General features: G+C 46.8%; 1 protein-coding gene across 2 annotated transcripts in view; it reads left to right on the top strand.

Moving 5' to 3' along the window:
- The first annotated feature begins 9,446 nt into the window (after window positions 1-9,446).
- Window positions 9,447-27,246, top strand: part of LOC132966995 (aryl hydrocarbon receptor-like) — a 45,442-nt gene continuing 27,642 nt past the window's right edge. For both annotated transcript variants that reach the window (XM_061033895.1, XM_061033894.1), the window contains exon 1: window positions 9,447-9,919. In XM_061033895.1, the coding sequence (XP_060889878.1) occupies window positions 9,861-9,919 (59 nt within the window). In that variant the 5' untranslated portion in view covers window positions 9,447-9,860. The remainder of the gene's footprint in view (window positions 9,920-27,246) is intronic.

The following is a 27,246-nucleotide window of genomic DNA, read 5'->3' as shown; positions in this document are numbered from 1 at the left end:
TCTACTCTCTCTCTCCTCTCTCTTTCTCCTCTCTCTCTCTCTCCTCTCTCCTCTCTCTCCTCTCTCCTCTCTCTTTCCTCTCTCCTCTCTCTCCTCTCTCCTCTCTCTCTCCTCTCTCTCCTCTCTCTCCTCTCTCCTCTCTCCTCTCTCCTCTCTCTCCTCTCTCTCCTCTCTCTTTCCTCTCTCCTCTCTCTCCTCTCTCTTTCCTCTCTCCTCTCTCTCCTCTCTCTCCTCTCTCTCCTCTCTCTTTCCTCTCTCCTCTCTCTCTCCTCTCTCTCTCCTCTCTCTCTCCTCTCTCCTCTCTCTCCTCTCTCCTCTCTCCTCTCTCTCTCCTCTCTCTTTCTCCTCTCTCTCTCTCTCCTCTCTCCTCTCTCTCCTCTCTCTTTCCTCTCTCCTCTCTCTCTCCTCTCTCTCTCTCTCCTCTCTCCTTTCTCTCTCCTCTCTCTCTCCTCTCTCCTCTCTCTCTCCTCTCTCTCTCTCTGTGTTTGCGTCCACTCACCAGCAGGTGGCAGTGTAAGATTTAAATGAACTGCCTCAGTCACGTGTGAATGTTTGAAACTCTACATAAACAATGAGAGGAAAAAGAGAGATGCTGTTTTCATGATTACAATATTATATTTCTTTTTTTAAACGTTTTGTTTCACGACTGTAAGATTTCTTTTCACAGTAAAATAAAGTGTTTATCTGCTCTGCTGTGAACCTGGAGCAGCTTCATCCAAGTTTCTGTTTCACATCAGAAAGTCATTTCACAAATATTTCTGATTCAGGATGAAAATATGTGTGTACCGATTGTAATCCTCTCGATCCTGATGGTGATTTACTCAACGTGGGTCCAAACAATGACTCAGCAGTAATAACTCAGCAGCACGACGGGTGGAGTTTAGCTCGACCAGCAGCTTTTATTGTAACACTGGATTTTAAATCTGGATCCACTCTGATAGTAATGACCTCACTGATGTGTCAGCTCACCTTCCTTTACAGATTCAGCTCACTATACTAACACCTGAACTCTGAAGACTTTACACAGCAAACATGACTCACTCACTTTCTGATAATAATGTAAACACGGCTGACAGTCAGATGCAACCCTTCATATTTCCTTCAGTGTGGGAACGAGAGCTCTGCATGCTGAGGTGTGCTCATACCTGCAAACCGACTCAGTTCAGGTTCAGTCACATTTTATGTTTGTATCGACGATTAAAGTAGTCAATAAAATCAAAAGATTCATAATCGTGATGTGCTATAAGAAAGCCAGGAGTTTGGAGCCATGTCAGCAGTGACTACATGTACCAGGATGCATTGCAAACAGCAGCAGCATTTTTTCAAACCACATACTCTGGTTATAATAAATACATCTAAATATCTGAGTTAGCTCAAAGATATCCTCATCGATCCTCTGCAGTCGTCAGGCCTCCAACGGCATCTGAAGCCAGCGCGGGCGATCAAGAGAACGAGTGAGAGATGTTGTAGTTATCACAAACTGAGCCCAAAAGAGATGCAGTGCATCAACAGTAAACACATTTAGGATGGTCAAAGCAAAAGATTCAGGAGAGCTGGAGCTGAGGCGGGTTCTGCTGCCCTGCTTTAAAGGAGCTCTCAAACACATCCAGGTGATCAGCTGTCATCACATGCATTAAAAGGAACTTTGGCAGGGAGGGAAATTAGCACCTGCCAACTGCCAACTGCACGCCGAACGCCGGCGGTGGCAGGTGAACATTAAGCACACCTGTATGCCACCAGAGCAGAGAGGAGATTTTAAATTTTAAATGTCCCCTTTGGAAAGAAAATCTAACGGCACAAAGACTCTGGGATCAAAAGTACTCAACGTTTGACACATCTCCTGTCACAGAGTTTCAGAGATGTGATAACAGTCCTCAAAGGAGACGCTTTGAAATCACCGTAAAAACACAGAATCAAAATCCTTTTTCAATACTTCAGAACATGAACGATATAAATATTTGAAGTCTGAGTGGCGTCCCCCGTCTGTTCCTGCAGGGGGCGCTGGAGTCCCATCGATGGCGGTCTCCGTACTGGAAATGCTGTCTCAGTCTAACTTTCAGTTCACCTAACGACAGGCACACACACACACAGAAGCACACACACACACACACACACACACACACACACACACACACACACAGAAGCACACACACACACACACACACACACACACACACACACACACACACACACACACACACAGAAGCACACACACACACACACACACACACACACACACACACACACACAGAAGCACACACACACACACACACACACACACACACACACACAGAAGCACACACACACACACACACACACACACACACACACACACACACACACACACACACACAGAAGCACACACACACACACACACACACACACACACACACACACACAGAAGCACACACACACACACACACACACACACACACACACACACACAGAAGCACACACACACACACACACACACACACAGAAGCACACACACACACACACACACACACACACACACACACACACACACACACACACACACACACACACACACACACACACACACAGTAATTAGTGCACAATAAAACAATAATACTCCACATTTAGGTCTCAGGGCTGGAGCCCCGTGTGGACCAGATGGGGGTTTTGGTTGGAGCCAGGTCTCCTCTGGTTTTACAGCTTTATTTCACTCCTCTGTTATACGGGCTGAATTTAACGGCTGCAGCAGGGAGGAGCTTTCTGTTTATCATTTAAACAACCCCGAAGCACGGCAACAGAACGGAGACCGGGCAGCCCACGTCTTCTGCACACTGAGAATCCCAAACAGCTGATCATTAAACTGAATATTGTGAGTGTGTGTGTGTGTGTGTGTGTGTGTGTGTGTGTGTGTGTGCTTCTGCGTGTGTGTGTGTGTGTGTGTGTGTGTGTGTGTGTGTGTCTGTGTGTGTGTGTGTGTGTGCTTCTGTGTGTGTGTGTGTGTGTGTGTGTGTGTGTGTGTGTGTGTGTGTGTCTGTGTGTGTGTGTGTGTGTGTGTGTATGTGTGTGTGTGTGTGTGTGTGTGTGTGCTTCTGTGTGTGTGTGTGTGTGTGTGTGTGTGTGTGTGTGTGTGTGTTAATATTGTGCCTTGTTAATATGAAGACATTTGTTTCACATTTCTTCATGTCTTCATGTGTAATATTGGCCGTAGTGTCTTAAAGTTTCTGGGTTTTTGTTTTTGTTTATTTTATTTGTTTTGAGGTGAACAAGTACAAAACAAAAATGTGCACATTAACAGCAACACAAAATACGCAAAACATTAGCAAAGACAAAAACAATTAAAGTAGATATAATAAAAGTCAAGTAGTAAGTTGAGGTAGTGTATAAGAAAAGTGTGAATGTGTGTGTGTGTGTGTGTGTGTGTGTGTGTGTGTGTGTGTGTGTGTGTGTGTGTGTGTGTGTGTGTGTGTAATGCATTAAAGTGAGTGGCTGAGTGGGAAGTAGCAAGAAAAATAAACAGAAACACAAAATGGAAGATAATTGAGAGGAAAAGAAAAGAAAAGATTTATGTCAACATTAATGGAAAGAAGAATATTTTACATTTATATATATAAAAATAATAAAATGTTTGGTGTTAATGTGGCCATCATAAAAAGAGGAGAGGGATTTATGACAGCTTTCATATAACACACAGGGTCTTGATGATAAGGGGGGCAGTCTGGTGGGACTTGGATTTGGAGGTTCTTGTGAGAGTTGAATCCAGTCTGAGGTTTTCTGTGCTGCTGGTGGGAGGCTGGTTGGAAAGAGGAGACGAGGAAACACAGGGAAAGGTCGCAGGCGAGGAAGTAGGAAGACTTGAGATTGTGATCATGAGTGAGCTCAGATATCTCTGAAGAAGAAGAAGAATGAACTCTGAACCTGAAGACTCTGGAGAGTCAGCTGCTGTGCATGATGAGCACCTCAGACTCTGAGACCACGCCCCCCTCAGCCTATGACATCAGAGTCTCTGACAACACGCCCCCCCAACCTATGACATCATAATCACTAATGATTTATCTTAAACTGTTAGCCTTTATCAAGCTAACTAAAGCTAACCTTAAAGAAGAACTCAGGTGAAGAGTTTGGACGATGTTTCGGGACATTTAAAACCCTGAAACATGATCCTCCAATAAAAAGTCTGAACTGGACTCTGTGTGTTTGTCCACCACACACACATCCACACAGACTCTAACTGAAGAGAGATCCTGACCCTCACAGGGAGTTTTATACGACCCGTGTGGACTTTAATGGCGTTGTGGTTTGAGGGTATAACGGCGTTCAGAAATATCCCGCTGTGTTATAAACCGCCCTCCTGCCCTTCACACGCGATCCCTCCCGTCCCCACAGGAGCGCCGTCCTGCTTCTCGTCAAGCCTCCGCCTGTTTGGAAAGTGAGTGTGCAGCTCGCACGGCGCTGACGGCGAGCAGACGATCACGCTAGGTGGATGATGCAGAGCCATGACTTCAGCTGCTGCAGGAAACTCCTCCGCCCAAACAGAGAGGCTCATAAAGAGAAACGTCTTAACCAGAACCAGAACCAGAACCAGAAACAGAACCAGATCAAGAGCCCAAACAGAGAGGCTCATAAAGAGAAACGTCTTAACCAGAACCAGAACCAGAAACAGAACCAGATCAAGAGCCCAAACAGAGAGGCTCATAAAGAGAAACGTCTTAACCAGAACCAGAACCAGAACCAGAAACAGAACCAGATCAAGAACCAGATCAAGAGCCCAAACAGAGAGGCTCAAAAAGAGAAATGTCTTAACCAGAACCAGAACCAGAAACAGAACCAGATCAAGAGCCCAAACAGAGAGGCTCATAAAGAGAAACGTCTTAACCAGAACCAGAACCAGAACCAGAACCAGATCAAGAACCAGATCAAGAGCCCAAACAGAGAGGCTCATAAAGAGAAATGTCTTAACCAGAACCAGAACCAGAACCAGAAACAGAACCAGATCAAGAGCCCAAACAGAGAGGCTCATAAAGAGAAACGTCTTAACCAGAACCAGAACCAGAACTAGAACCAGAAACAGAACCAGATCAAGAACCAGATCAAGAGCCCAAACAGAGAGGCTCATAAAGAGAAACGTCTTAACCAGAACAGATCCAGATCCAGATCAAGAGCCAGAGCCAGAACCAGATCAAGAACAAGAACCAGAACCAGAAACAGAACCAGAACCAGAACAGATCCAGATCCAGATCCAGATCCAAATCAAGAGCCAGAGCCAGAGCCAGAGCCAGATCCAGATCAAGAGCCAGAACCAGAACCAGAAACAGAACCAGATCAAGAACCAGATCAAGAGCCCAAACAGAGAGGCTCATTAAGAGAAACGTCTTAACCAGAACCAGATCCAGATCCAGATCCAGGGCAGCAGGAAGCCAGACTCAGTGTGGCCTGGTGTCAGGGTCAGAGGTCACGCGTGCAGATGATGAGTTTAGTGAATATAACGCTGCTCTAAAGTGAAATAACCATGTGGAGCGAGGCGGCGGCGTCTGTCACACAGGAACGCTGCAGAGAGAAATAAAGGAGCCGAGCGAGCGGTGATAAACTGAAACCAATGTCAATCAATCTCAGGGTTGTTGCTGTTGCTCAGCTAGCCTAGCTTATCATGCTAACAGGACCTGCTGCGTAACGACAGGTAGGCTAGCTTATCATGCTAACAGGACCTGCTGCGTAACGACAGGTAGGCTAGCTTATCATGCTAACAGGAGCTGCTGCGTAACGACAGGTAGGCTAGCTTATCATGCTAACAGGACCTGCTGCGTAACGACAGGTAGCCTAGCTTATCATGCTAACAGGACCTGCTGCGTAACGACAGGTAGCCTAGCTTATCATGCTAACAGGACCTGCTGCGTAACGACAGGTAGGCTAGCTTATCATGCTAACAGGAGCTGCTGCGTAACGACAGGTAGGCTAGCTTATCATGCTAACAGGACCTGCTGCGTAACGACAGGTAGCCTAGCTTATCATGCTAACAGGACCTGCTGCGTAACGACAGGTAGCCTAGCTTATCATGCTAACAGGACCTGCTGCGTAACGACAGGTAGCCTAGCTTATCATGCTAACAGGACCTGCTGCGTAACGACAGGTAGCCTAGCTTATCATGCTGACAGGATGCTGCGTTCTGCACACACTGCAGGTGTCTGTTTTTCATGCCGACATACAAAGCTGTATTAAAACGAGCTAACACAGACGGAGGGTACAAACAGGAAGTAGAACTGTTAGGATCTACTTCAGTGACGCTGACATACGACTTGAACGAGCTGCTCAGGAGGAAACCTTCACCGACCAATCACGTGTGACCGGAGCAGGTCACGACCTGTGGATCCATACATGAGGGTTTTAAAACATGGTCATATTTGTTTGTTCTGAAACTTGGTCTGTAGTTTTTATCCGATCAGGTCTCAGTGGTCTTCAGCAGGAAGTGGAGCACAGAATAAATCTAAACGCGTCTTCAGCTTCCTAATGAGCCACAAAAACTCAAACGAGCTGTAAACATCAACAAGATGTAAACACAGAGAGATGGAGCCTGCAGACATCAGAGGCTTCACTGATGAGTTAAGTCTCTCTGCACCTTTAAGAAAAAGCTAAAGACCCAGCTCTTTCATGAATACCTACTAACTTAATGATGATGGTCTCCATATTATTGATGATGATGATGGTAATGACGATGGTTTTTGTTTGATAACCACGACTTATAAAATGGTTTCTATACTGATTAGAGCTCTCAAGAACTGCCCTCAATGTTGTGCTTTGCCTCTGGTCACTTCCTGTCAGCACCTGTGTGTCCAATCAGACTCAAAGCTGATCGTTTGCTCTTACTGACATTGTTCCCTTTTTTCTAGATCCTTGCTTGTGTTGTTCTTACTCTCTGATGTACGTCTCTTTGGATAAAAGAGTCTGATAAGTGAAGTGTAGAGTTGTAGGACTCTTCTGTTGTTCTCAGGCTCTCAGGGTGTTCTCTGAGGTTCCTTCTTGGCTCCTTGCTCTCAGGGTGTTCTCTGAGGTTCCTTCTTCGCTCCTTGCTCTCAGGGTGTTCTCTGAGGTTCCTTCTTGGCTCCTTACTCTCAGGGTGTTCTCTGAGGTTCCTTCTTGGCTCCTTGCTCTCAGGGTGTTCTCTGAGGTTCCTTCTTGGCTCCTTACTTCTTAAGAACTGTAAGAGGAAGTCTTATTTCTGCAGCATACGATACTTTAGACAATAGCATGCCTCCCATGTTTTGGCATCACTTTGGGGGAAAGCCCCTTCCTGTTGGAACACGACAAAGCCCCCTGTGCACAAAGCCAGAGACTCTCTTTTCTCCCAGTTTGGAGTGGAAAAGGTCCAAACCAAGAGGAGGAAACTTCTCCCATCAGGCTCATCCAGACTGAACTGGATCAGATCTCCTGTGGAAGCATCTCTACCAGAGCTGAGGTTTTTATTAGCATGCTAACACAGCATGTTTCTTTGATATGAAATCACATGAAGGTTCTAGAACATAAGATGGATATCATCATGATGGACGTGAGGGAGTCTGCAGAAGTCTACATATGCAGAGGGTCCTGAGGGTCTTCCAGGACGGCCTTTGCCTTCTGATTGGCTCTTACTTGTAAAATATGGCCAAGATAATTCAAAGTCAACGCCGACAATCTTTCTGCAAAGTTAATCAACATTTCCTCGCCTGGTTTTGTAAACGACACTGACGTTACTGAACCAGATCTTCACAAAAGTTCAAACGGACTCGATAAAGGTTGAATCAAATATTTGAAAGAGGTTTGTGGACATTAAAACTCCTCAGCTTTTTCCAGAACAACAGTCTCTGATTGGTCTGATGGTACCTGACTCAGCTTTCTCCAGAACAACAGTCTCTGATTGGTCTGATGGTACCTGACTCAGCTGTTAATAAACCTCACTGCTTTGACAGCTGGATGTTTACTGAGGCCAATCAGCATCTTTGTTTTAGACACTGAGTCATCATCTCCTCTGCACCTTTAAGAAAAACATAAAGACCCCCGGCTGTTTCATGGATACCTTCATCATATTATTGATGATGATGATTTCAGAATGGGTTTGATGCCGATTAGAAATCTCATGAATAGCTGTCGATGTTGAGCTCTGTCTCCGGTCACTTCCTGTCAGTACCTGTCCTCTGTCTCCGGTCACTTCCTGTCAGCACCTGTTCTCTGTCTCCGGTCACTTCCTGTCAGCACCTGTTCTCTGTCTCCGGTCACTTCCTGTCAGCACCTGTTCTCTGTCTCCGGTCACTTCCTGTCAGCACCTGTTCTCTGTCTCCGGTCACTTCCTGTCAGCACCTGTTCTCTGTCTCCGGTCACTTCCTGTCAGCACCTGTTCTCTGTCTCCGGTCACTTCCTGTCAGCACCTGTTCTCTGTCTCCGGTCACTTCCTGTCAGTATCTGTCCTCTGTCTCCGGTCACTTCCTGTCAGCACCTGTTCTCTGTCTCTGGTCACTTCCTGTCAGTACCTGTTCTCTGTCTCCGGTCACTTCCTGTCAGTACCTGTTCTCTGTCTCCGGTCACTTCCTGTCAGCACCTGTTCTCTGTCTCCGGTCACTTCCTGTCAGCACCTGTTCTCTGTCTCCGGTCACTTCCTGTCAGTACCTGTTCTCTGTCTCCGGTCACTTCCTGTCAGTATCTGTCCTCTGTCTCCGGTCACTTCCTGTCAGCACCTGTTCTCTGTCTCTGGTCACTTCCTGTCAGTACCTGTTCTCTGTCTCCGGTCACTTCCTGTCAGTACCTGTTCTCTGTCTCCGGTCACTTCCTGTCAGCACCTGTTCTCTGTCTCTGGTCACTTCCTGTCAGTACCTGTTCTCTGCCTCTGGTCACTTCCTGTCAGTACCTGTTCTCTGCCTCTGGTCACTTCCTGTCAGTACCTGTTCTCTGTCTCCGGTCACTTCCTGTCAGTACCTGTTCTCTGCCTCTGGTCACTTCCTGTCAGCACCTCTGGTCACTTCCTGTCAGCACCTGTGCTCTGCCTCTGGTCACTTCCTGTCAGCACCTGTGCTCTGTCTCTGGTCACTTCCTGTCAGCACCTCTGGTCACTTCCTGTCAGCACCTGTGTGTCTGATCAGACTTGAAGCTGTTTGTTTGTCTCCTCTCTCTCTCTCCGTGCTTGTGTTGTTCTTATTCTCTGATGTTCGTCACTTTGGATAAAAGTTTCTGAAACATGAATTGTAGAATGTTTGGATATATTCAGATATTCTCAAAGTTATTGTGGAAACTTTTTGCATGTGGTCAAAAAAAACTCAACCAGAGATCAACCAAGATGAAACTCATTAATATGTAACAAAAGCAGAAGTTCAGGCAACAAGCCACAAAGAGTCCAGTCCACCTTAAGAGTCAGCGCCGCACACACACACTGCACACACACACTGTACACACACTCTGCACACACACACACACTCTGCACACACACACACACACACACACACTGTACACACTTCCTGAAAACGCCCCGTGAGCGAGGGAAAGCAGGAAAACTCCAGTGACTCTGATGACCCAGAATAATAATAATAAGACAGCTCAGCTGCTGATCCAAAGACCGGGGTGGGACACGGGCTCCAGTCTACCCCGAACCTGTCTGAAGTGACCCTGTACCACCCCTCACTAAACCCGGAGGCAGCTCTCTGCTCCACCGACACAAGGTCAGCAGGGCGTCCGCCCACAGGACTCCTCAGCGCGGCTGCAAACCTCCGCGGAGCCCGGCTGGATTTTGGACTATGTGAGTTTGACTCAGTGGCTGACTAAGAGAAGGAGCAGCGACTACATGGAGAGAGTCTGTGAGGAGGAGTGAATCAGGAATACTTCAGTCTCATATCTAGTTTGTGAGTGTGAAAACGAAGTGACACTTCACCATGTTGGGAACCCCGGGCTCTTACGCGAACAAGATGAGGAAGAAGCCTGTGCTCAAAAAGTGAGTCCTCACAAACTCTGATAAATAAATATCATAATTTTAAACATGTTACTCATATAAGGAAGTTAGAAAGTGTTTAACATGCAGGGAACACTTGGCGTATTTCTCTTGACTGTGTGTGTGTGTGTGTGTGTGTGTGTGTGTGTGTGCGCGTGTGTGTGTGTGTGCGTGCGTGCGTGCGTGCTTGTGTATGTTTGTGTGTGTGTGTGTGTGTGTGTGTGTGTGTGTGCGTGCGTGCGTGCGTGTGTGTGTGTGTGTGTGTTACGTTTCACTTGATGACGTGATTCCTCTGAAACTCACCCAAACGTCACATTTTGACGTTTTAAGTTCACACTTAACATGTGTCAGTGTTCAGATTTAATAAAAGTCTTTCTGACGAACTCTCAAGGTGCACAAGCTCTGCACCTGTCAACAGGTGAGCTGGGAAATCAAGTTTTATTGTTATGAAGGCTGTATGAATGAATAAAGATAATAAAACTATGATCTATAAATAAATCACTTGTAGGCTACATGCCAACAAAGACGCATGAAAGGACATAAAACTCTTTAAAAGGTGATTTATTAGCCTTAAAAATAAGATTTATATGACTGTAAGAGTGTTTTTATTATTGCTTTGCATTTTAATAATATATTCACAGTTTACATTTAATGTCAAATTTCTTTATTGACTTATTGCATTCGCGGTTTAGGAATCTACGGAAGCCCAAAGTGGACAAGCACCAAAACATTTTAATTCTATAAGTAAACAAATAACTGTGTGTAGTAACTGTGTGTAGTAACTGTGTGTAGTAACTGTGTAGTAACTGTGTGTAGTGACTGTGTGTAGTAACTGTGTGTAGTGACTGTGTGTAGTAACTGTGTGTAGTAACTGTGTGTGGTAACTGTGTGTAGTGACTGTGTGTAGTGACTGTGTGTAGTGACTGTGTGTAGTAACTGTGTGTGGTAACTGTGTGTAGTAACTGTGTGTAGTGACTGTGTGTAGTGACTGTGTGTAGTAACTGTGTGTAGTAACTGTGTGTAGTAACTGTGTGTAGTAACTGTGTGTAGTGACTGTGTGTAGTAACTGTGTGTAGTGACTGTGTGTAGTGACTGTGTGTAGTAACTGTGTGTAGTAACTGTGTGTAGTGACTGTGTGTAGTGACTGTGTGTAGTGACTGTGTGTAGTAACTGTGTGTAGTAACTGTGTGTAGTAACTGTGTGTAGTAACTGTGTAGTAACTGTGTGTAGTAACTGTGTGTAGTGACTGTGTGTAGTGACTGTGTGTAGTAACTGTGTGTAGTAACTGTGTAGTAACTGTGTGTAGTAACTGTGTGTAGTGACTGTGTGTAGTAACTGTGTGTAGTAACTGTGTGTAGTAACTGTGTAGTAACTGTGTGTAGTAACTGTGTGTAGTGACTGTGTGTAGTGACTGTGTGTAGTGACTGTGTGTAGTAACTGTGTAGTGACTGTGTGTAGTAACTGTGTGTAGTGACTGTGTGTAGTGACTGTGTGTAGTAACTGTGTAGTGACTGTGTTTAGTAACTGTGTGTAGTAACTGTGTGTAGTAACTGTGTAGTGACTGTGTGTAGTGACTGTGTGTAGTAACTGTGTAGTGACTGTGTGTAGTGACTGTGTGTAGTGACTGTGTGTAGTAACTGTGTGTAGTGACTGTGTGTAGTGACTGTGTGTAGTAACTGTGTGTAGTGACTGTGTGTAGTAACTGTGTAGTGACTGTGTGTAGTGACTGTGTGTAGTAACTGTGTAGTGACTGTGTGTAGTGACTGTGTGTAGTGACTGTGTGTAGTAACTGTGTGTAGTGACTGTGTGTAGTGACTGTGTGTAGTAACAGTGTGTAGTAACTGTGTGTAGTGACTGTGTGTAGTGACTGTGTGTAGTAACAGTGTGTAGTAACTGTGTAGTGACTGTGTGTAGTAACTGTGTAGTAACTGTGTGTAGTAACTGTGTGTAGTAACTGTGTGTAGTAACTGTGTGTAGTAACTGTGTGTAGTAACTGTGTAGTAACTGTGTGTAGTAACTGTGTGTAGTGACTGTGTGTAGTGACTGTGTAGTGACTGTGTAGTGACTGTGTGTAGTGACTGTGTAGTAACTGTGTAGTAACTGTGTGTAGTAACTGTGTGTAGTGACTGTGTGTAGTAACTGTGTAGTAACTGTGTGTAGTAACTGTGTAGTAACTGTGTGTAGTAACTGTGTGTAGTAACTGTGTAGTAACTGTGTGTAGTGACTGTGTGTAGTGACTGTGTAGTGACTGTGTGTAGTAACTGTGTGTAGTGACTGTGTGTAGTGACTGTGTGTAGTAACTGTGTGTAGTAACTGTGTGTAGTAACTGTGTGTAGTGACTGTGTGTAGTAACTGTGTAGTGACTGTGTGTAGTAACTGTGTGTAGTGACTGTGTGTAGTGACTGTGTAGTGACTGTGTAGTGACTGTGTGTAGTGACTGTGTAGTAACTGTGTAGTGACTGTGTAGTAACTCTGTGTAGTAACTGTGTGTAGTAACTGTGTAGTAACTGTGTGTAGTAACTGTGTGTAGTGACTGTGTGTAGTGACTGTGTAGTGACTGTGTGTAGTGACTGTGTGTAGTGACTGTGTGTAGTGACTGTGTGTAGTGACTGTGTGTAGTAACTGTGTGTAGTAACTGTGTAGTGACTGTGTGTAGTGACTGTGTAGTAACTGTGTGTAATAACTGTGTGTAGTAACTGTGTGTAGTAACTGTGTGTAGTAACTGTGTGTAGTAACTGTGTGTAGTAACTGTGTGTAGTGACTGTGTGTAGTAACTGTGTAGTAACTGTGTGTAGTAACTGTGTAGTGACTGTGTGTAGTGACTGTGTAGTAACTGTGTGTAATAACTGTGTGTAGTAACTGTGTGTAGTAACTGTGTGTAGTAACTGTGTAGTGACTGTGTGTAGTAACTGTGTGTAGTAACTGTGTGTAGTAACTGTGTAGTAACTGTGTGTAGTAACTGTGTAGTGACTGTGTGTAGTGACTGTGTAGTAACTGTGTGTAGTAACTGTGTGTAGTAACTGTGTGTAGTAACTGTGTGTAGTAACTGTGTAGTGACTGTGTGTAGTGACTGTGTAGTAACTGTGTGTAATAACTGTGTGTAGTGACTGTGTGTAGTGACTGTGTAGTAACTGTGTGTAATAACTGTGTGTAGTGACTGTGTGTAGTGACTGTGTAGTAACTGTGTGTAATAACTGTGTGTAGTAACTGTGTGTAGTAACTGTGTGTAGTAACTGTGTAGTAACTGTGTGTAGTAACTGTGTGTAGTGACTGTGTGTAGTAACAGTGTGTAGTAACTGTGTGTAGTAACTGTGTGTAGTAACTGTGTGTAGTAACTGTGTGTAGTAACTGTGTAGTAACTGTGTGTAGTAACTGTGTGTAGTGACTGTGTGTAGTGACTGTGTGTAGTAACTGTGTAGTAACTGTGTGTAATAACTGTGTGTAGTAACTGTGTGTAGTAACTGTGTGTAGTAACTGTGTGTAGTGACTGTGTGTAGTAACTGTGTAGTAACTGTGTGTAGTGACTGTGTGTAGTAACTGTGTGTAGTATGTGTGTAGTGACTGTGTGTAGTGACTGTGTGTAGTGACTGTGTGTAGTAACTGTGTAGTAACTGTGTGTAGTAACTGTGTGTAGTAACTGTGTGTAGTAACTGTGTGTAGTAACTGTGTGTAGTGACTGTGTGTAGTGACTGTGTGTAGTAACTGTGTGTAGTAACTGTGTGTAGTAACTGTGTAGTAACTGTGTGTAGTAACTGTGTGTAGTGACTGTGTGTAGTGACTGTGTGTAGTAACTGTGTAGCAACTGTGTGTAGTAACTGTGTGTAGTAACTGTGTGTAGTAACTGTGTGTAGTAACTGTGTGTAGTGACTGTGTGTAGTAACTGTGTGTAGTAACTGTGTGTAGTAACTGTGTGTAGTAACTGTGTGTAGTAACTGTGTAGTAACTGTGTGTAGTGACTGTGTGTAGTGACTGTGTAGTGACTGTGTGTAGTAACTGTGTGTAGTAACTGTGTAGTAACTGTGTGTAGTAACTGTGTGTAGTGACTGTGTGTAGTAACTGTGTGTAGTGACTGTGTGTAGTAACTGTGTGTAGTGACTGTGTGTAGTAACTGTGTGTAGTAACTGTGTAGTAACTGTGTGTAGTAACTGTGTGTAGTGACTGTGTGTAGTAACTGTGTGTAGTAACTGTGTGTAGTAACTGTGTAGTAACTGTGTGTAGTAACTGTGTGTAGTGACTGTGTGTAGTGACTGTGTAGTGACTGTGTGTAGTAACTGTGTGTAGTAACTGTGTAGTAACTGTGTGTAGTAACTGTGTGTAGTGACTGTGTGTAGTAACTGTGTGTAGTGACTGTGTGTAGTAACTGTGTGTAGTGACTGTGTGTAGTGACTGTGTGTAGTAACTGTGTGTAGTAACTGTGTGTAGTAACTGTGTAGTAACTGTGTGTAGTAACTGTGTGTAGTGACTGTGTGTAGTAACTGTGTGTAGTAACTGTGTGTAGTAACTGTGTAGTAACTGTGTGTAGTAACTGTGTGTAGTGACTGTGTGTAGTGACTGTGTGTAGTAACTGTGTAGCAACTGTGTGTAGTAACTGTGTGTAGTAACTGTGTGTAGTAACTGTGTGTAGTGACTGTGTGTAGTGACTGTGTGTAGTGACTGTGTGTAGTAACTGTGTGTAGTGACTGTGTGTAGTGACTGTGTGTAGTGACTGTGTGTAGTGACTGTGTGTAGTAACTGTGTGTAGTAACTGTGTGTAGTAACTGTGTGTAGTAACTGTGTGTAGTGACTGTGTGTAGTGACTGTGTGTAGTAATTGTGTGTAGTAACTGTGTAGCAACTGTGTGTAGTAACTGTGTGTAGTAACTGTGTGTAGTAACTGTGTGTAGTGACTGTGTGTAGTAACTGTGTAGTAACTGTGTGTAGTAACTGTGTGTAGTAACTGTGTGTAGTGACTGTGTGTAGTGACTGTGTGTAGTGACTGTGTGTAGTAACTGTGTGTAGTGACTGTGTAGTGACTGTGTGTAGTGACTGTGTGTAGTGACTGTGTGTAGTAACTGTGTGTAGTGACTGTGTGTAGTGACTGTGTGTAGTGACTGTGTGTAGTGACTGTGTGTAGTGACTGTGTGTAGTAACTGTGTGTAGTAACTGTGTGTAGTGACTGTGTGTAGTGACTGTGTGTAGTGACTGTGTGTAGTGACTGTGTGTAGTGACTGTGTAGTGACTGTGTGTAGTAACTGTGTGTAGTGACTGTGTGTAGTGACTGTGTGTAGTGACTGTGTGTAGTAACTGTGTGTAGTAACTGTGTGTAGTGACTGTGTGTAGTGACTGTGTGTAGTGACTGTGTGTAGTGACTGTGTAGTGACTGTGTGTAGTAACTGTGTGTAGTGACTGTGTGTAGTGACTGTGTGTAGTGACTGTGTGTAGTGACTGTGTAGTATGTGTGTAGTAACTGTGTGTAGTATGTGTGTAGTGACTGTGTGTAGTGACTGTGTGCAGTAACTGTGTGCAGTGACTGTGTAGTAACTGTGTGTAGTGACTGTGTGTAGTATGTGTGTAGTAACTGTGTGTAGTAACTGTGTGTAGTGACTGTGTGTAGTGACTGTGTGTAGTGACTGTGTGTAGTAACTGTGTAGTGACTGTGTGTAGTGACTGTGTGTAGTAACTGTGTAGTGACTGTGTAGTAACTGTGTGTAGTAACTGTGTAGTGACTGTGTAGTGACTGTGTGTAGTAACTGTGTAGTGACTGTGTAGTAACTGTGTGTAGTGACTGTGTAGTGACTGTGTAGTAACTGTGTGTAGTAACTGTGTGTAGTGACTGTGTAGTGACTGTGTGTAGTGACTGTGTGTAGTAACTGTGTGTAGTAACTGTGTAGTGACTGTGTGTAGTGACTGTGTGTAGTAACTGTGTGTAGTGACTGTGTGTAGTAACTGTGTGTAGTGACTGTGTGTAGTAACTGTGTAGTAACTGTGTGTAGTGACTGTGTGTAGTAACTGTGTGTAGTGACTGTGTGTAGTAACTGTGTAGTAACTGTGTGTAGTAACTGTGTGTAGTAACTGTGTAGTAACTGTGTGTAGTGACTGTGTGTAGTGACTGTGTGTAGTGACTGTGTGTAGTAACTGTGTGTAGTGACTGTGTGTAGTAACTGTGTGTAGTGACTGTGTGTAGTAACTGTGTGTAGTGACTGTGTGTAGTGACTGTGTGTAGTGACTGTGTAGTGACTGTGTGTAGTATGTGTGTAGTAACTGTGTGTAGTAACTGTGTAGTAACTGTGTAGTATGTGTGTAGTGACTGTGTGTAGTGACTGTGTGTAGTGACTGTGTGTAGTGACTGTGTGTAGTGACTGTGTGTAGTGACTGTGTGTAGTGACTGTGTGTAGTGACTGTGTGTAGTATGTGTGTAGTAACTGTGTGTAGTGACTGTGTGTAGTGACTGTGTGTAGTGACTGTGTGTAGTAACTGTGTAGTGACTGTGTGTAGTGACTGTGTGTAGTGACTGTGTGTAGTAACTGTGTGTAGTGACTGTGTGTAGTGACTGTGTGTAGTAACTGTGTGTAGTAACTGTGTGTAGTAACTGTGTAGTATGTGTGTAGTGACTGTGTGTAGTAACTGTGTGTAGTGACTGTGTGTAGTAACTGTGTGTAGTGACTGTGTGTAGTAACTGTGTAGTATGTGTGTAGTGACTGTGTGTAGTAACTGTTTGTAGTGACTGTGTGTAGTAACTGTGTGTAGTGACTGTGTGTAGTAACTGTGTAGTATGTGTGTAGTGACTGTGTGTAGTGACTGTGTGTAGTAACTGTGTGTAGTGACTGTGTGTAGTGACTGTGTGTAGTAACTGTGTGTAGTGACTGTGTGTAGTGACTGTGTGTAGTAACTGTGTGTAGTGACTGTGTGTAGTGACTGTGTGTAGTAACTGTGTGTAGTGACTGTGTGTAGTGACTGTGTGTAGTAACTGTGTGTAGTAACTGTGTAGTATGTGTGTAGTGACTGTGTGTAGTAACTGTTTGTAGTGACTGTGTGTAGTAACTGTGTGTAGTGACTGTGTGTAGTAACTGTGTGTAGTGTCTGTGTAGTAACTGTGTGTAGTATGTGTGTAGTGACTGTGTGTAGTAACTGTGTGTAGTAACTGTGTGTAGTAACTGTGTGTAGTATGTGTGTAGTGACTGTGTGTAGTAACTGTTTGTAGTGACTGTGTGTAGTAACTGTGTGTAGTAACTGTGTAGTAACTGTGTAGTAACTGTGTGTAGTATGTGTGTAGTGACTGTGTGTAGTATGTGTGTAGTAACTGTGTGTAGTAACTGTGTGTAGTAACTATGTGTAGTAACTGTGTAGTAACTGTGTGTAGTAACTGTGTGTAGTGACTGTGTGTAGTATGTGTGTAGTAACTGTGTAGTATGTGTGTAGTGACTGTGTGTAGTATGTGTGTAGTAACTGTGTGTAGTGACTGTGTAGTGACAGTGTGTAGTAACTGTGTGTAGTATGTGTGTAGTGACTGTGTGTAGTAACTGTGTGTAGTAACTGTGTGTAGTAACTGTGTGTAGTATGTGTGTAGTGACTGTGTGTAGTATGTGTGTAGTAACTGTGTAGTAACTGTGTGTAGTATGTGTGTAGTGTGTGTGTATTGTGTGTGTAGTATGTGTGTAGTGTGTGTGTAGTGTGTGTGTGTGTAGTGTGTGTAGTTTAGTGTGTGTGTAGTATGTGTGTAGTGTGTGTGTAGTGTGTGTGTAGTATGTGTGTAGTGTGTGTGTAGTGTGTAGTATGTGTGTAGTGTGTGTGTAGTGTGTAGTATGTGTGTAGTGTGTGTGTAGTGTGTGTGTAGTGTGTAGTATGTGTGTAGTGTGTGTGTAGTGTGTAGTGTGTGTGTGTAGTGTGTGTGTAATGTGTAGTATTTGTGTAGTGTGTGTGTAGTGTGTGTGTGTAGTGTGTGTAGTATGTGTGTAGTGTGTAGTGTGTGTGTAGTGTGTGTGTAGTGTGTAGTGTGTGTGTAGTGTGTAGTGTGTGTAGTGTGTGTGTAGTGTGTGTAGTATGTGTGTAGTGTGTAGTGTGTAGTGTGTGTAGTGTGTAGTGTGTGTGTGTAGTGTGTGTGTAGTATGTGTGTGTGTAGTGTGTGTGTAGTGTGTGTAGTGTGTGTGTAGTGTGTGTAGTGTGTGTGTAGTGTGTAGTATGTGTGTAGTGTGTGTGTAGTGTGTGTAGTGTGTAGTGTGTGTGTAGTGTTTTTTTAGTGTGTAGTGTGTGTAGTGTGTAGTGTGTGTGTAGTGTGTAGTGTGTGTGTAGAATGTAGTGTGTAGTGTGTAGTGTGTGTGTAGTATGTAGTGTGTAGTGTGTGTGTAGTGTGTAGTGTGTAGTGTGTGTAGTATGTAGTGTGTAGTGTGTAGTGTGTGTGTAGTATGTAGTGTGTAGTGTGTGTGTGTAGTGTGTAGTGTGTAGTGTGTGTGTAGTATGTAGTGTGTAGTGTGTAATGTGTAGTGTGTGTGTAGTGTGTAGTGTGTAGTATGTAGTGTGTAGTGTGTAGTGTGTGTGTAGTATGTAGTGTGTAGTGTGTAGTGTGTGTGTAGTATGTAGTGTGTAGTGTGTGTGTAGTATGTAGTGTGTAGTGTGTGTGTAGTATGTAGTGTGTAGTATGTAGTGTGTAGTGTGTAGTGTGTGTGTAGTATGTAGTGTGTAGTGTGTAGTATGTGTGTAGTATGTAGTGTGTAGTATGTAGTGTGTAGTGTGTAGTGTGTGTAGTATGTAGTGTGTAGTGTGTAGTGTGTGTGTAGTATGTAGTGTGTAGTGTGTAGTGTGTGTGTAGTATGTAGTGTGTAGTATGTAGTGTGTAGTGTGTAGTGTGTGTGTAGTATGTAGTGTGTAGTGTGTAGTGTGTGTGTAGTATGTAGTGTGTAGTGTGTGTGTAGTATGTAGTGTGTAGTGTGTAGTGTGTGTGTAGTGTGTAGTGTGTAGTGTGTAGTATGTAGTGTGTAGTGTGTAGTGTGTGTGTAGTACGTAGTGTGTAGTGTGTAGTGTGTAGTATGTAGTGTGTGTGTAGTATGTAGTATGTAGTGTGTGTGTAGTATGTAGTGTGTAGTGTGTAGTGTGTAGTATGTAGTGTGTAGTGTGTGTAGTATGTAGTGTGTAGTGTGTAGTGTGTAGTGTGTAGTATGTAGTGTGTGTGTAGTATGTAGTGTGTAGTGTGTGTGTAGTGTGTAGTGTGTAGTATGTAGTGTGTAGTGTGTGTAGTATGTAGTGTGTGTGTAGTATGTAGTGTGTAGTGTGTAGTGTGTAGTGTGTGTAGTATGTAGTGTGTAGTATGTAGTGTGTAGTGTGTAGTGTGTGTGTAGTATGTAGTGTGTAGTGTGTAGTGTGTAGTATGTAGTGTGTGTGTAGTATGTAGTGTGTAGTGTGTGTGTAGTATGTAGTGTGTAGTGTGTAGTGTGTAGTATGTAGTGTGTAGTGTGTGTAGTATGTAGTGTGTGTGTAGTATGTAGTGTGTAGTGTGTAGTGTGTGTAGTATGTAGTGTGTGTGTAGTATGTAGTGTGTAGTGTCTGTAGTATGTAGTGTGTGTGTAGTATGTAGTGTGTAGTGTGTAGTATGTAGTGTGTAGTGTGTGTAGTATGTAGTGTGTGTGTAGTATGTAGTGTGTAGTGTGTGTAGTGTGTAGTGTGTGTAGTATGTAGTGTGTGTGTAGTATGTAGTGTGTAGTGTGTAGTGTGTAGTGTGTAGTGTGTGTAGTATGTAGTGTGTGTGTAGTATGTAGTGTGTAGTGTGTAGTGTGTAGTATGTAGTGTGTAGTGTGTGTAGTGTGTAGTGTGTGTAGTATGTAGTGTGTGTGTAGTATGTAGTGTGTAGTGTGTAGTGTGTAGTGTGTGTAGTATGTAGTGTGTGTGTAGTATGTAGTGTGTAGTGTGTAGTGTGTAGTGTGTGTAGTATGTAGTGTGTAGTGTGTAGTGTGTAGTGTGTGTAGTATGTAGTGTGTGTGTAGTATGTAGTGTGTAGTATGTAGTGTGTAGTGTGTGTAGTATGTAGTGTGTGTGTAGTATGTAGTGTGTAGTGTGTGTAGTGTGTGTAGTATGTAGTGTGTAGTGTGTGTAGTGTGTAGTGTGTGTAGTATGTAGTGTGTGTGTAGTATGTAGTGTGTAGTGTGTAGTGTGTAGTGTGTGTAGTATGTAGTGTGTGTGTAGTATGTAGTGTGTAGTGTGTAGTGTGTGTAGTATGTAGTGTGTGTGTAGTATGTAGTGTGTAGTGTGTAGTGTGTAGTGTGTAGTATGTAGTGTGTAGTGTGTGTAGTATGTAGTGTGTGTGTAGTATGTAGTGTGTAGTGTGTAGTGTGTAGTGTGTGTAGTATGTAGTGTGTGTGTAGTATGTAGTGTGTAGTGTGTAGTGTGTAGTATGTAGTGTGTAGTGTGTAGTGTGTAGTGTGTAGTGTGTGTAGTATGTAGTGTGTGTGTAGTATGTAGTGTGTAGTGTGTAGTGTGTAGTATGTAGTGTGTAGTGTGTAGTATGTAGTGTGTAGTGTGTGTAGTATGTAGTGTGTGTGTAGTATGTAGTATGTAGTGTGTAGTGTGTAGTGTGTGTGTAGTATGTAGTGTGTAGTGTGTAGTGTGTAGTATGTAGTGTGTAGTGTGTAGTATGTAGTGTGTAGTGTGTGTAGTATGTAGTGTGTGTGTAGTATGTAGTGTGTAGTGTGTAGTATGTAGTGTGTAGTGTGTAGTATGTAGTGTGTGTGTAGTATGTAGTGTGTAGTGTGTAGTGTGTAGTATGTAGTGTGTAGTGTGTAGTATGTAGTGTGTAGTGTGTGTAGTATGTAGTGTGTGTGTAGTATGTAGTATGTAGTGTGTAGTGTGTAGTGTGTGTGCTCTGGTTGGTCGGACCACCTTAAGAACGTGTCGAGCTCGAGTCTCGGATCTGGCATGGATATCTTGCCCTCGCGCATTAATCACAATCAAGTTGGAGAGTCGGCTGCTGCTCTCACGCGATGCTCCGAGGAGGGAGGGGGGAGGGAGGGGGGAGGGAGGGGGGCAGGGCTCGAGGGCTCTGAGAGTATGTTATTGTAATGTGATACTGTACGGCTCTGTGCAGCCTGTTGCTCTCTGATTGGACCTCTTTGGTTTTTCTTTTCTTTCTTTTCTTTTGTCTTCAGAACAAACCAGACTTTACAACAAGGAGCAGAATACAAGTTAACTGTGTCAAACTGAACTGAACTCACACAGGTGTGTTCAGGTGTGTTCAGGTGTACGCAGAAGAAGACGCCTTCATTGTCAAGAGAAACATTCAGCTCTTCCTGTAAACATCAGAACAGAAGAGTGAAATCATTAATAGATCAGCATGTCTGATGAAAGCTCTCGAGTGCGTTCAGTTCCCAGTGTCACACTGGATTTATGAAAAGGTGTCCTGTCTGCAGCGAGGACTGAACAGCTGCACAAAGACCTCATTCAGCCCGACTGTAAAGAGCTGTGGTCACTACTCAGGGACATTCCCCGATCTGCCCGTCCACATTCCCTCCCTTGACAGGAGGAGACTGGCATTCCTCCTGCCAGTCTCCTCCTGTCCGTCTCCTCCTGTCCGTCTCCTCCTGTCAGTCTCCTCCTGTCAGTCTCCTCCTGTGCGTCTCCTCCTGTCCGTCTCCTCCTGTGCGTCTCCTCCTGTCCGTCTCCTCCTGTCAGTCTCCTCCTGTGCGTCTCCTCCTGTCAGTCTCCTCCTGTCCGTCTCCTCCTGTCCGTCTCCTCCTGTGCGTCTCCTCCTGTCCGTCTCCTCCTGTCCGTCTCCTCCTGTCAGTCTCCTCTCCTCCTGTCCGTCTCCTCCTGTCCGTCTCCTCCTGTGCGTCTCCTCCTGTCCGTCTCCTCCTGTCCGTCTCCTCCTGTGCGTCTCCTCCTGTCCGTCTCCTCCTGTCCGTCTCCTCCTGTCAGTCTCCTCTCCTCCTGTCCGTCTCCTCCTGTCCGTCTCCTCCTGTGCGTCTCCTCCTGTCCGTCTCCTCCTGTCCGTCTCCTCCTGTCAGTCTCCTCTCCTCCTGTCCGTCTCCTCCTGTCAGTCTCCTCCTGTCAGTCTCCTCCTGTCAGTCTCCTCCTGTCCGTCTCCTCCTGTCAGTCTCCTCCTGTCAGTCTCCTCTCCTCCTGTCCGTCTCCTCCTGTCCGTCTCCTCCTGTCAGTCTCCTCCTGTCCGTCTCCTCTCCTCCTGTCCGTCTCCTCCTGTCAGTCTCCTCCTGTCCGTCTCCTCCTGTCCGTCTCCTCCTGTCCGTCTCCTCCTGTCAGTCTCCTCCTGTCCGTCTCCTCCTGTCAGTCTCCTCCTGTCAGTCTCCTCTCCTCCTGTCAGTCTCCTCCTGTCAGTCTCCTCCTGTCCGTCTCCTCCTGTCAGTCTCCTCTCCTCCTGTCAGTCTCCTCCTGTCAGTCTCCTCTCCTCCTGTCCGTCTCCTCCTGTCAGTCTCCTCCTGTCAGTCTCCTCCTGTCCGTCTCCTCCTGTCCGTCTCCTCCTGTCAGTCTCCTCCTGTCCGTCTCCTCCTGTCAGTCTCCTCCTGTCAGTCTCCTCCTGACTCCTGTCAGTCTCCTCCTGTCCATCTCCTCTCCTCCTGTCCGTCTCCTCCTGTCAGTCTCCTCCTGTCCGTCTCCTCCTGCCAGTCTCCTCCTGTCCGTCTCCTCCTGTCCGTCTCCTCCTGTCAGTCTCCTCTCCTCCTGTCAGTCTCCTCCTGTCCGTCTCCTCCTGTCAGTCTCCACCTGTCAGTCTCCTCCTGTCCGTCTCCTCTCCTCCTGTCAGTCTCCTCCTGTCAGTCTCCTCCTGTCAGTCTCCTCCTGTCCGTCTCCTCCTGTCTGTCTCCTCCTGTCCGTCTCCTCCTGTCCGTCTCCTCCTGTCAGTCTCCTCTCCTCCTGTCAGTCTCCTCCTGTCAGTCTCCTCTCCTCCTGTCAGTCTCCTCCTGTCCGTCTCCTCCTGTCCGTCTCCTCCTGTCAGTCTCCTCCTGTCAGTCTCCTCCTGACTCCTGTCAGTCTCCTCCTGTCCATCTCCTCTCCTCCTGTCCGTCTCCTCCTGTCAGTCTCCTCCTGTCCGTCTCCTCCTGCCAGTCTCCTCCTGTCCGTCTCCTCCTGTCCGTCTCCTCCTGTCAGTCTCCTCTCCTCCTGTCAGTCTCCTCCTGTCCGTCTCCTCCTGTCAGTCTCCACCTGTCAGTCTCCTCCTGTCCGTCTCCTCTCCTCCTGTCAGTCTCCTCCTGTCAGTCTCCTCCTGTCAGTCTCCTCCTGTCCGTCTCCTCCTGTCTGTCTCCTCCTGTCCGTCTCCTCCTGTCCGTCTCCTCCTGTCAGTCTCCTCTCCTCCTGTCAGTCTCCTCCTGTCCGTCTCCTCCTGTCAGTCTCCTCCTGTCTGTCTCCTCCTGTCCGTCTCCTCCTGTCCGTCTCCTCCTGTCCGTCTCCTCCTGTCAGTCTCCTCTCCTCCTGTCAGTCTCCTCCTGTCCGTCTCCTCCTGTCAGTCTCCTCCTGTCTGTCTCCTCCTGTCCGTCTCCTCCTGTCAGTCTCCTCCTGTCCGTCTCCTCCTGTCAGTCTCCTCCTGTCAGTCTCCTCTCCTCCTGTCAGTCTCCTCCTGTCAGTCTCCTCCTGTCCGTCTCCTCCTGTCCGTCTCCTCCTGTCAGTCTCCTCCTGACTCCTGTCAGTCTCCTCCTGTCCGTCTCCTCCTGTCAGTCTCCTCCTGTCAGTCTCCTCCTGTCCGTCTCCTCTCTTCCTGTCCGTCTCCTCCTGTCAGTCTCCTCCTGTCAGTCTCCTCCTTTCCGTCTCCTCCTGTCAGTCTCCTCCTGTCAGTCTCCTCCTGTCTTTCTCCCCCTGTCCGTCTCCTCCTGTCCGTCTCCTCCTGTCAGTCTCCTCCTGTCAGTCTCCTCCTGTCCGTCTCCTCCTGTCCGTCTCCTCCTGTCCGTCTCCTCTCCTCCTGTCCGTCTCCTCCTGTCAGTCTCCTCCTGTCAGTCTCCTCCTGTCCGTCTCCTCCTTTCAGTCTCCTCTCCTCCTGTCCGTCTCCTCCTGTCCGTCTCCTCCTGTCCGTCTCCTCCTGTCTGTCTCCTCCTTTCAGTCTCCTCTCCTCCTGTCCGTCTCCTCCTGTCCGTCTCCTCCTTTCAGTCTCCTCTCCTCCTGTCAGTCTCCTCCTGTCCGTCTCCTCCTGTCAGTCTCCTCCTGTCCGTCTCCTCCTGTCAGTCTCCTCCTGTCAGTCTCCTCCTTTCCGTCTCCTCCTGTCAGTCTCCTCCTGTCAGTCTCCTCCTGTCTTTCTCCCCCTGTCCGTCTCCTCCTGTCCGTCTCCTCCTGTCAGTCTCCTCCTGTCAGTCTCCTCCTGTCCGTCTCCTCCTGTCCGTCTCCTCCTGTCCGTCTCCTCTCCTCCTGTCCGTCTCCTCCTGTCAGTCTCCTCCTGTCAGTCTCCTCCTGTCCGTCTCCTCCTTTCAGTCTCCTCTCCTCCTGTCCGTCTCCTCCTGTCCGTCTCCTCCTGTCCGTCTCCTCCTGTCTGTCTCCTCCTTTCAGTCTCCTCTCCTCCTGTCCGTCTCCTCCTGTCCGTCTCCTCCTTTCAGTCTCCTCTCCTCCTGTCAGTCTCCTCCTGTCCGTCTCCTCCTTTCAGTCTCCTCTCCTCCTGTCCGTCTCCTCCTGTCTATCTCCTCCTGTCCGTCTCCTCCTGTCTGTCTCCTCCTGTCAGTCTCCTCCTGTCAGTCTCCTCCTGTCAGTCTCCTCTCCTCCTGTCCGTCTCCTCCTGTCAGTCTCCTCCTGTCAGTCTCCTCCTGTCAGTCTGCTCTCCTCCTGTCAGTCTCCTCCTGTCCGTCTCCTCCTGTCAGTCTCCTCCTGACTCCTGTCAGTCTCCTCCTGTCCGTCTCCTCCTGTCAGTCTCCTCCTGTCAGTCTCCTCCTGTCCGTCTCCTCCTGTCAGTCTCCTCCTGACTCCTGTCAGTCTCCTCCTGTCCGTCTCCTCCTGTCAGTCTCCTCCTGTCAGTCTCCTCCTGTCCGTCTCCTCCTGTCAGTCTCCTCCTGTCAGTCTCCTCCTGTCCGTCTCCTCTCTTCCTGTCCGTCTCCTCCTGTCAGTCTCCTCCTGTCAGTCTCCTCCTTTCCGTCTCCTCCTGTCAGTCTCCTCCTGTCAGTCTCCTCCTGTCTTTCTCCCCCTGTCCGTCTCCTCCTGTCCGTCTCCTCCTGTCAGTCTCCTCCTGTCAGTCTCCTCCTGTCCGTCTCCTCCTGTCCGTCTCCTCCTGTCCGTCTCCTCTCCTCCTGTCCGTCTCCTCCTGTCAGTCTCCTCCTGTCAGTCTCCTCCTGTCCGTCTCCTCCTGTCCGTCTCCTCCTGTCAGTCTCCTCCTGTCAGTCTCCTCTCCTCCTGTCAGTCTCCTCCTGTCAGTCTCCTCCTGTCCGTCTCCTCCTGTCCGTCTCCTCCTTTCAGTCTCCTCTCCTCCTGTCAGTCTCCTCCTGTCCGTCTCCTCCTTTCAGTCTCCTCTCCTCCTGTCCGTCTCCTCCTGTCTGTCTCCTCCTGTCCGTCTCCTCCTGTCTGTCTCCTCCTGTCAGTCTCCTCCTGTCCGTCTCCTCCTGTCTGTCTCCTCCTTTCAGTCTCCTCTCCTCCTGTCCGTCTCCTCCTGTCTGTCTCCTCCTTTCAGTCTCCTCTTCTCCTGTCCGTCTCCTCCTGTCCTTCTCCTCCTGTCAGTCTCCTCCTGTCCGTCTCCTCCTTTCAGTCTCCTCTCCTCCTGTCCGTCTCCTCCTGTCCGTCTCCTCCTGTCCGTCTCCTCCTGTCAGTCTCCTCCTGTCCGTCTCCTTCTTTCAGTCTCCTCTCCTCCTGTCCGTCTCCTCCTGTCCGTCTCCTCCTGTCTGTCTCCTCCTGTCCGTCTCCTCCTGTCAGTCTCCTCCTGTCCGTCTCCTCCTTTCAGTCTCCTCTCCTCCTGTCTGTCTCCTCCTGTCCGTCTCCTCCTGTCTGTCTCCTCCTGTCTGTCTCCTCCTGTCCGTCTCCTCCTGTCTGTCTCCTCCTGTCCGTCTCCTCCTGTCTCCTCTCCTCCTGTCTGTCTCCTCTCCTCCTGTCCGTCTTCTCCTGTCCGTCTCCTCCTGTCCGTCTCCTCCTGTCTGTCTCCTCCTGTCTGTCTCCTCCTGTCCGTCTCCTCCTGTCCGTCTCCTCCTGTCTGTCTCCTCCTGTCCGTCTCCTCCTGTCAGTCTCCTCCTGTCTGTCTCCTCCTGTCCGTCTCCTCCTGTCAGTCTCCTCCTGTCTGTCTCCTCCTGTCCGTCTCCTCCTGTCTGTCTCCTCCTGTCCGTCTCCTCCTGTCCGTCTCCTCCTGTCTGTCTCCTCCTGTCCGTCTCCTCCTGTCAGTCTCCTCCTGTCTGTCTCCTCCTGTCCGTCTCCTCCTGTCAGTCTCCTCCTGTCTGTCTCCTCCTCCTCACAGATAAAAAAGGATGTTGTTTAAAATCTTTGAGGGAATCCTAACCTTTATAAAAAAGATCTTTATTAATCTGCAGCTCGGTGCGCAGCCCCCTTAAAGACCCTTCTTTAATCACTTCAGTATTTAGTGGTTCTATTTGTTATGAAGAGAAGTGGACCTCAGACCTCAGACCTCAGGCGGGTCAGGAGGTCTGAGGGGTCACTAGGACTAAAACTTCACTAAATCCAATGTGAAACCAACTTCCTCCTCCTCTCAGCCCTCACAGGTTGTTTTACAGGCTGTTGGGAAAACGTGGGTTAATTATAGTGTGAAAAGCTTTCTGTAGCCCCCCCCCCGCATGTATTTCAGAGAGCGCAGGTCGTCTTAACGAGACGGTTTGATGTGTGTGAACGCTGCACGCTGAGCTCCAGGGATTGTGAGAAACTCTCGCAGACAGACGGAGGTTTGGCTTGCCCTTTGTTCTCCGTGTCTTTGTTTCCTTTTCAAAGTGGAGTCGCTCTCAAACGCCAGTTAAACAGGAAACACGGCTCTGTGCAGCTGAACAGCTGACTGATCTTCAAATCTCACTCTGTGTCCGCCATGTTTTCACTTTTCTTAAAGCTGTAGGCCACGTTTAGACCACAACGATGAAGGAACACGGTGACCTTTATTGTGTTTTGAAAACGGAAAAGACAGACCGGTTTCTGTGGCGGTGTAAACTAGGACGTGTGCGAGTTCAGTGGCCATGAGCGAGTAGATGGACTACAACAACAATGGCCGACTCCTAAGTTGTGTTCCAGCTGCTCAGTCGACACAGGAGAGTCTGATCCTGGATGACTTCCTGGAGGTGTCACCCCAAACCGCCCCCAGTACGGGAGGTGTGTGGCGTGCTCTCTCCTGGAGGACGCCACTTTGAAAAGATTACAATAGTGCCCCCCCCCCCCCCCCTCATCTAGAGCTCGTCTCGAACAAAGCTGAATAACCTTTAACCCCATGCTGAAGGTGCTAACACAGCTAATGTGTGAGTCATGTTT

The sequence above is a fragment of the Labrus mixtus genome, unplaced genomic scaffold (assembly GCF_963584025.1).
Source record: "Labrus mixtus unplaced genomic scaffold, fLabMix1.1 SCAFFOLD_140, whole genome shotgun sequence".
Lineage (NCBI taxonomy): Eukaryota > Metazoa > Chordata > Actinopteri > Labriformes > Labridae > Labrus > Labrus mixtus.
The sequence above is the reverse complement of the archived record's forward strand: the minus strand, read 5'-3'. Positions and strand labels throughout refer to the sequence as shown.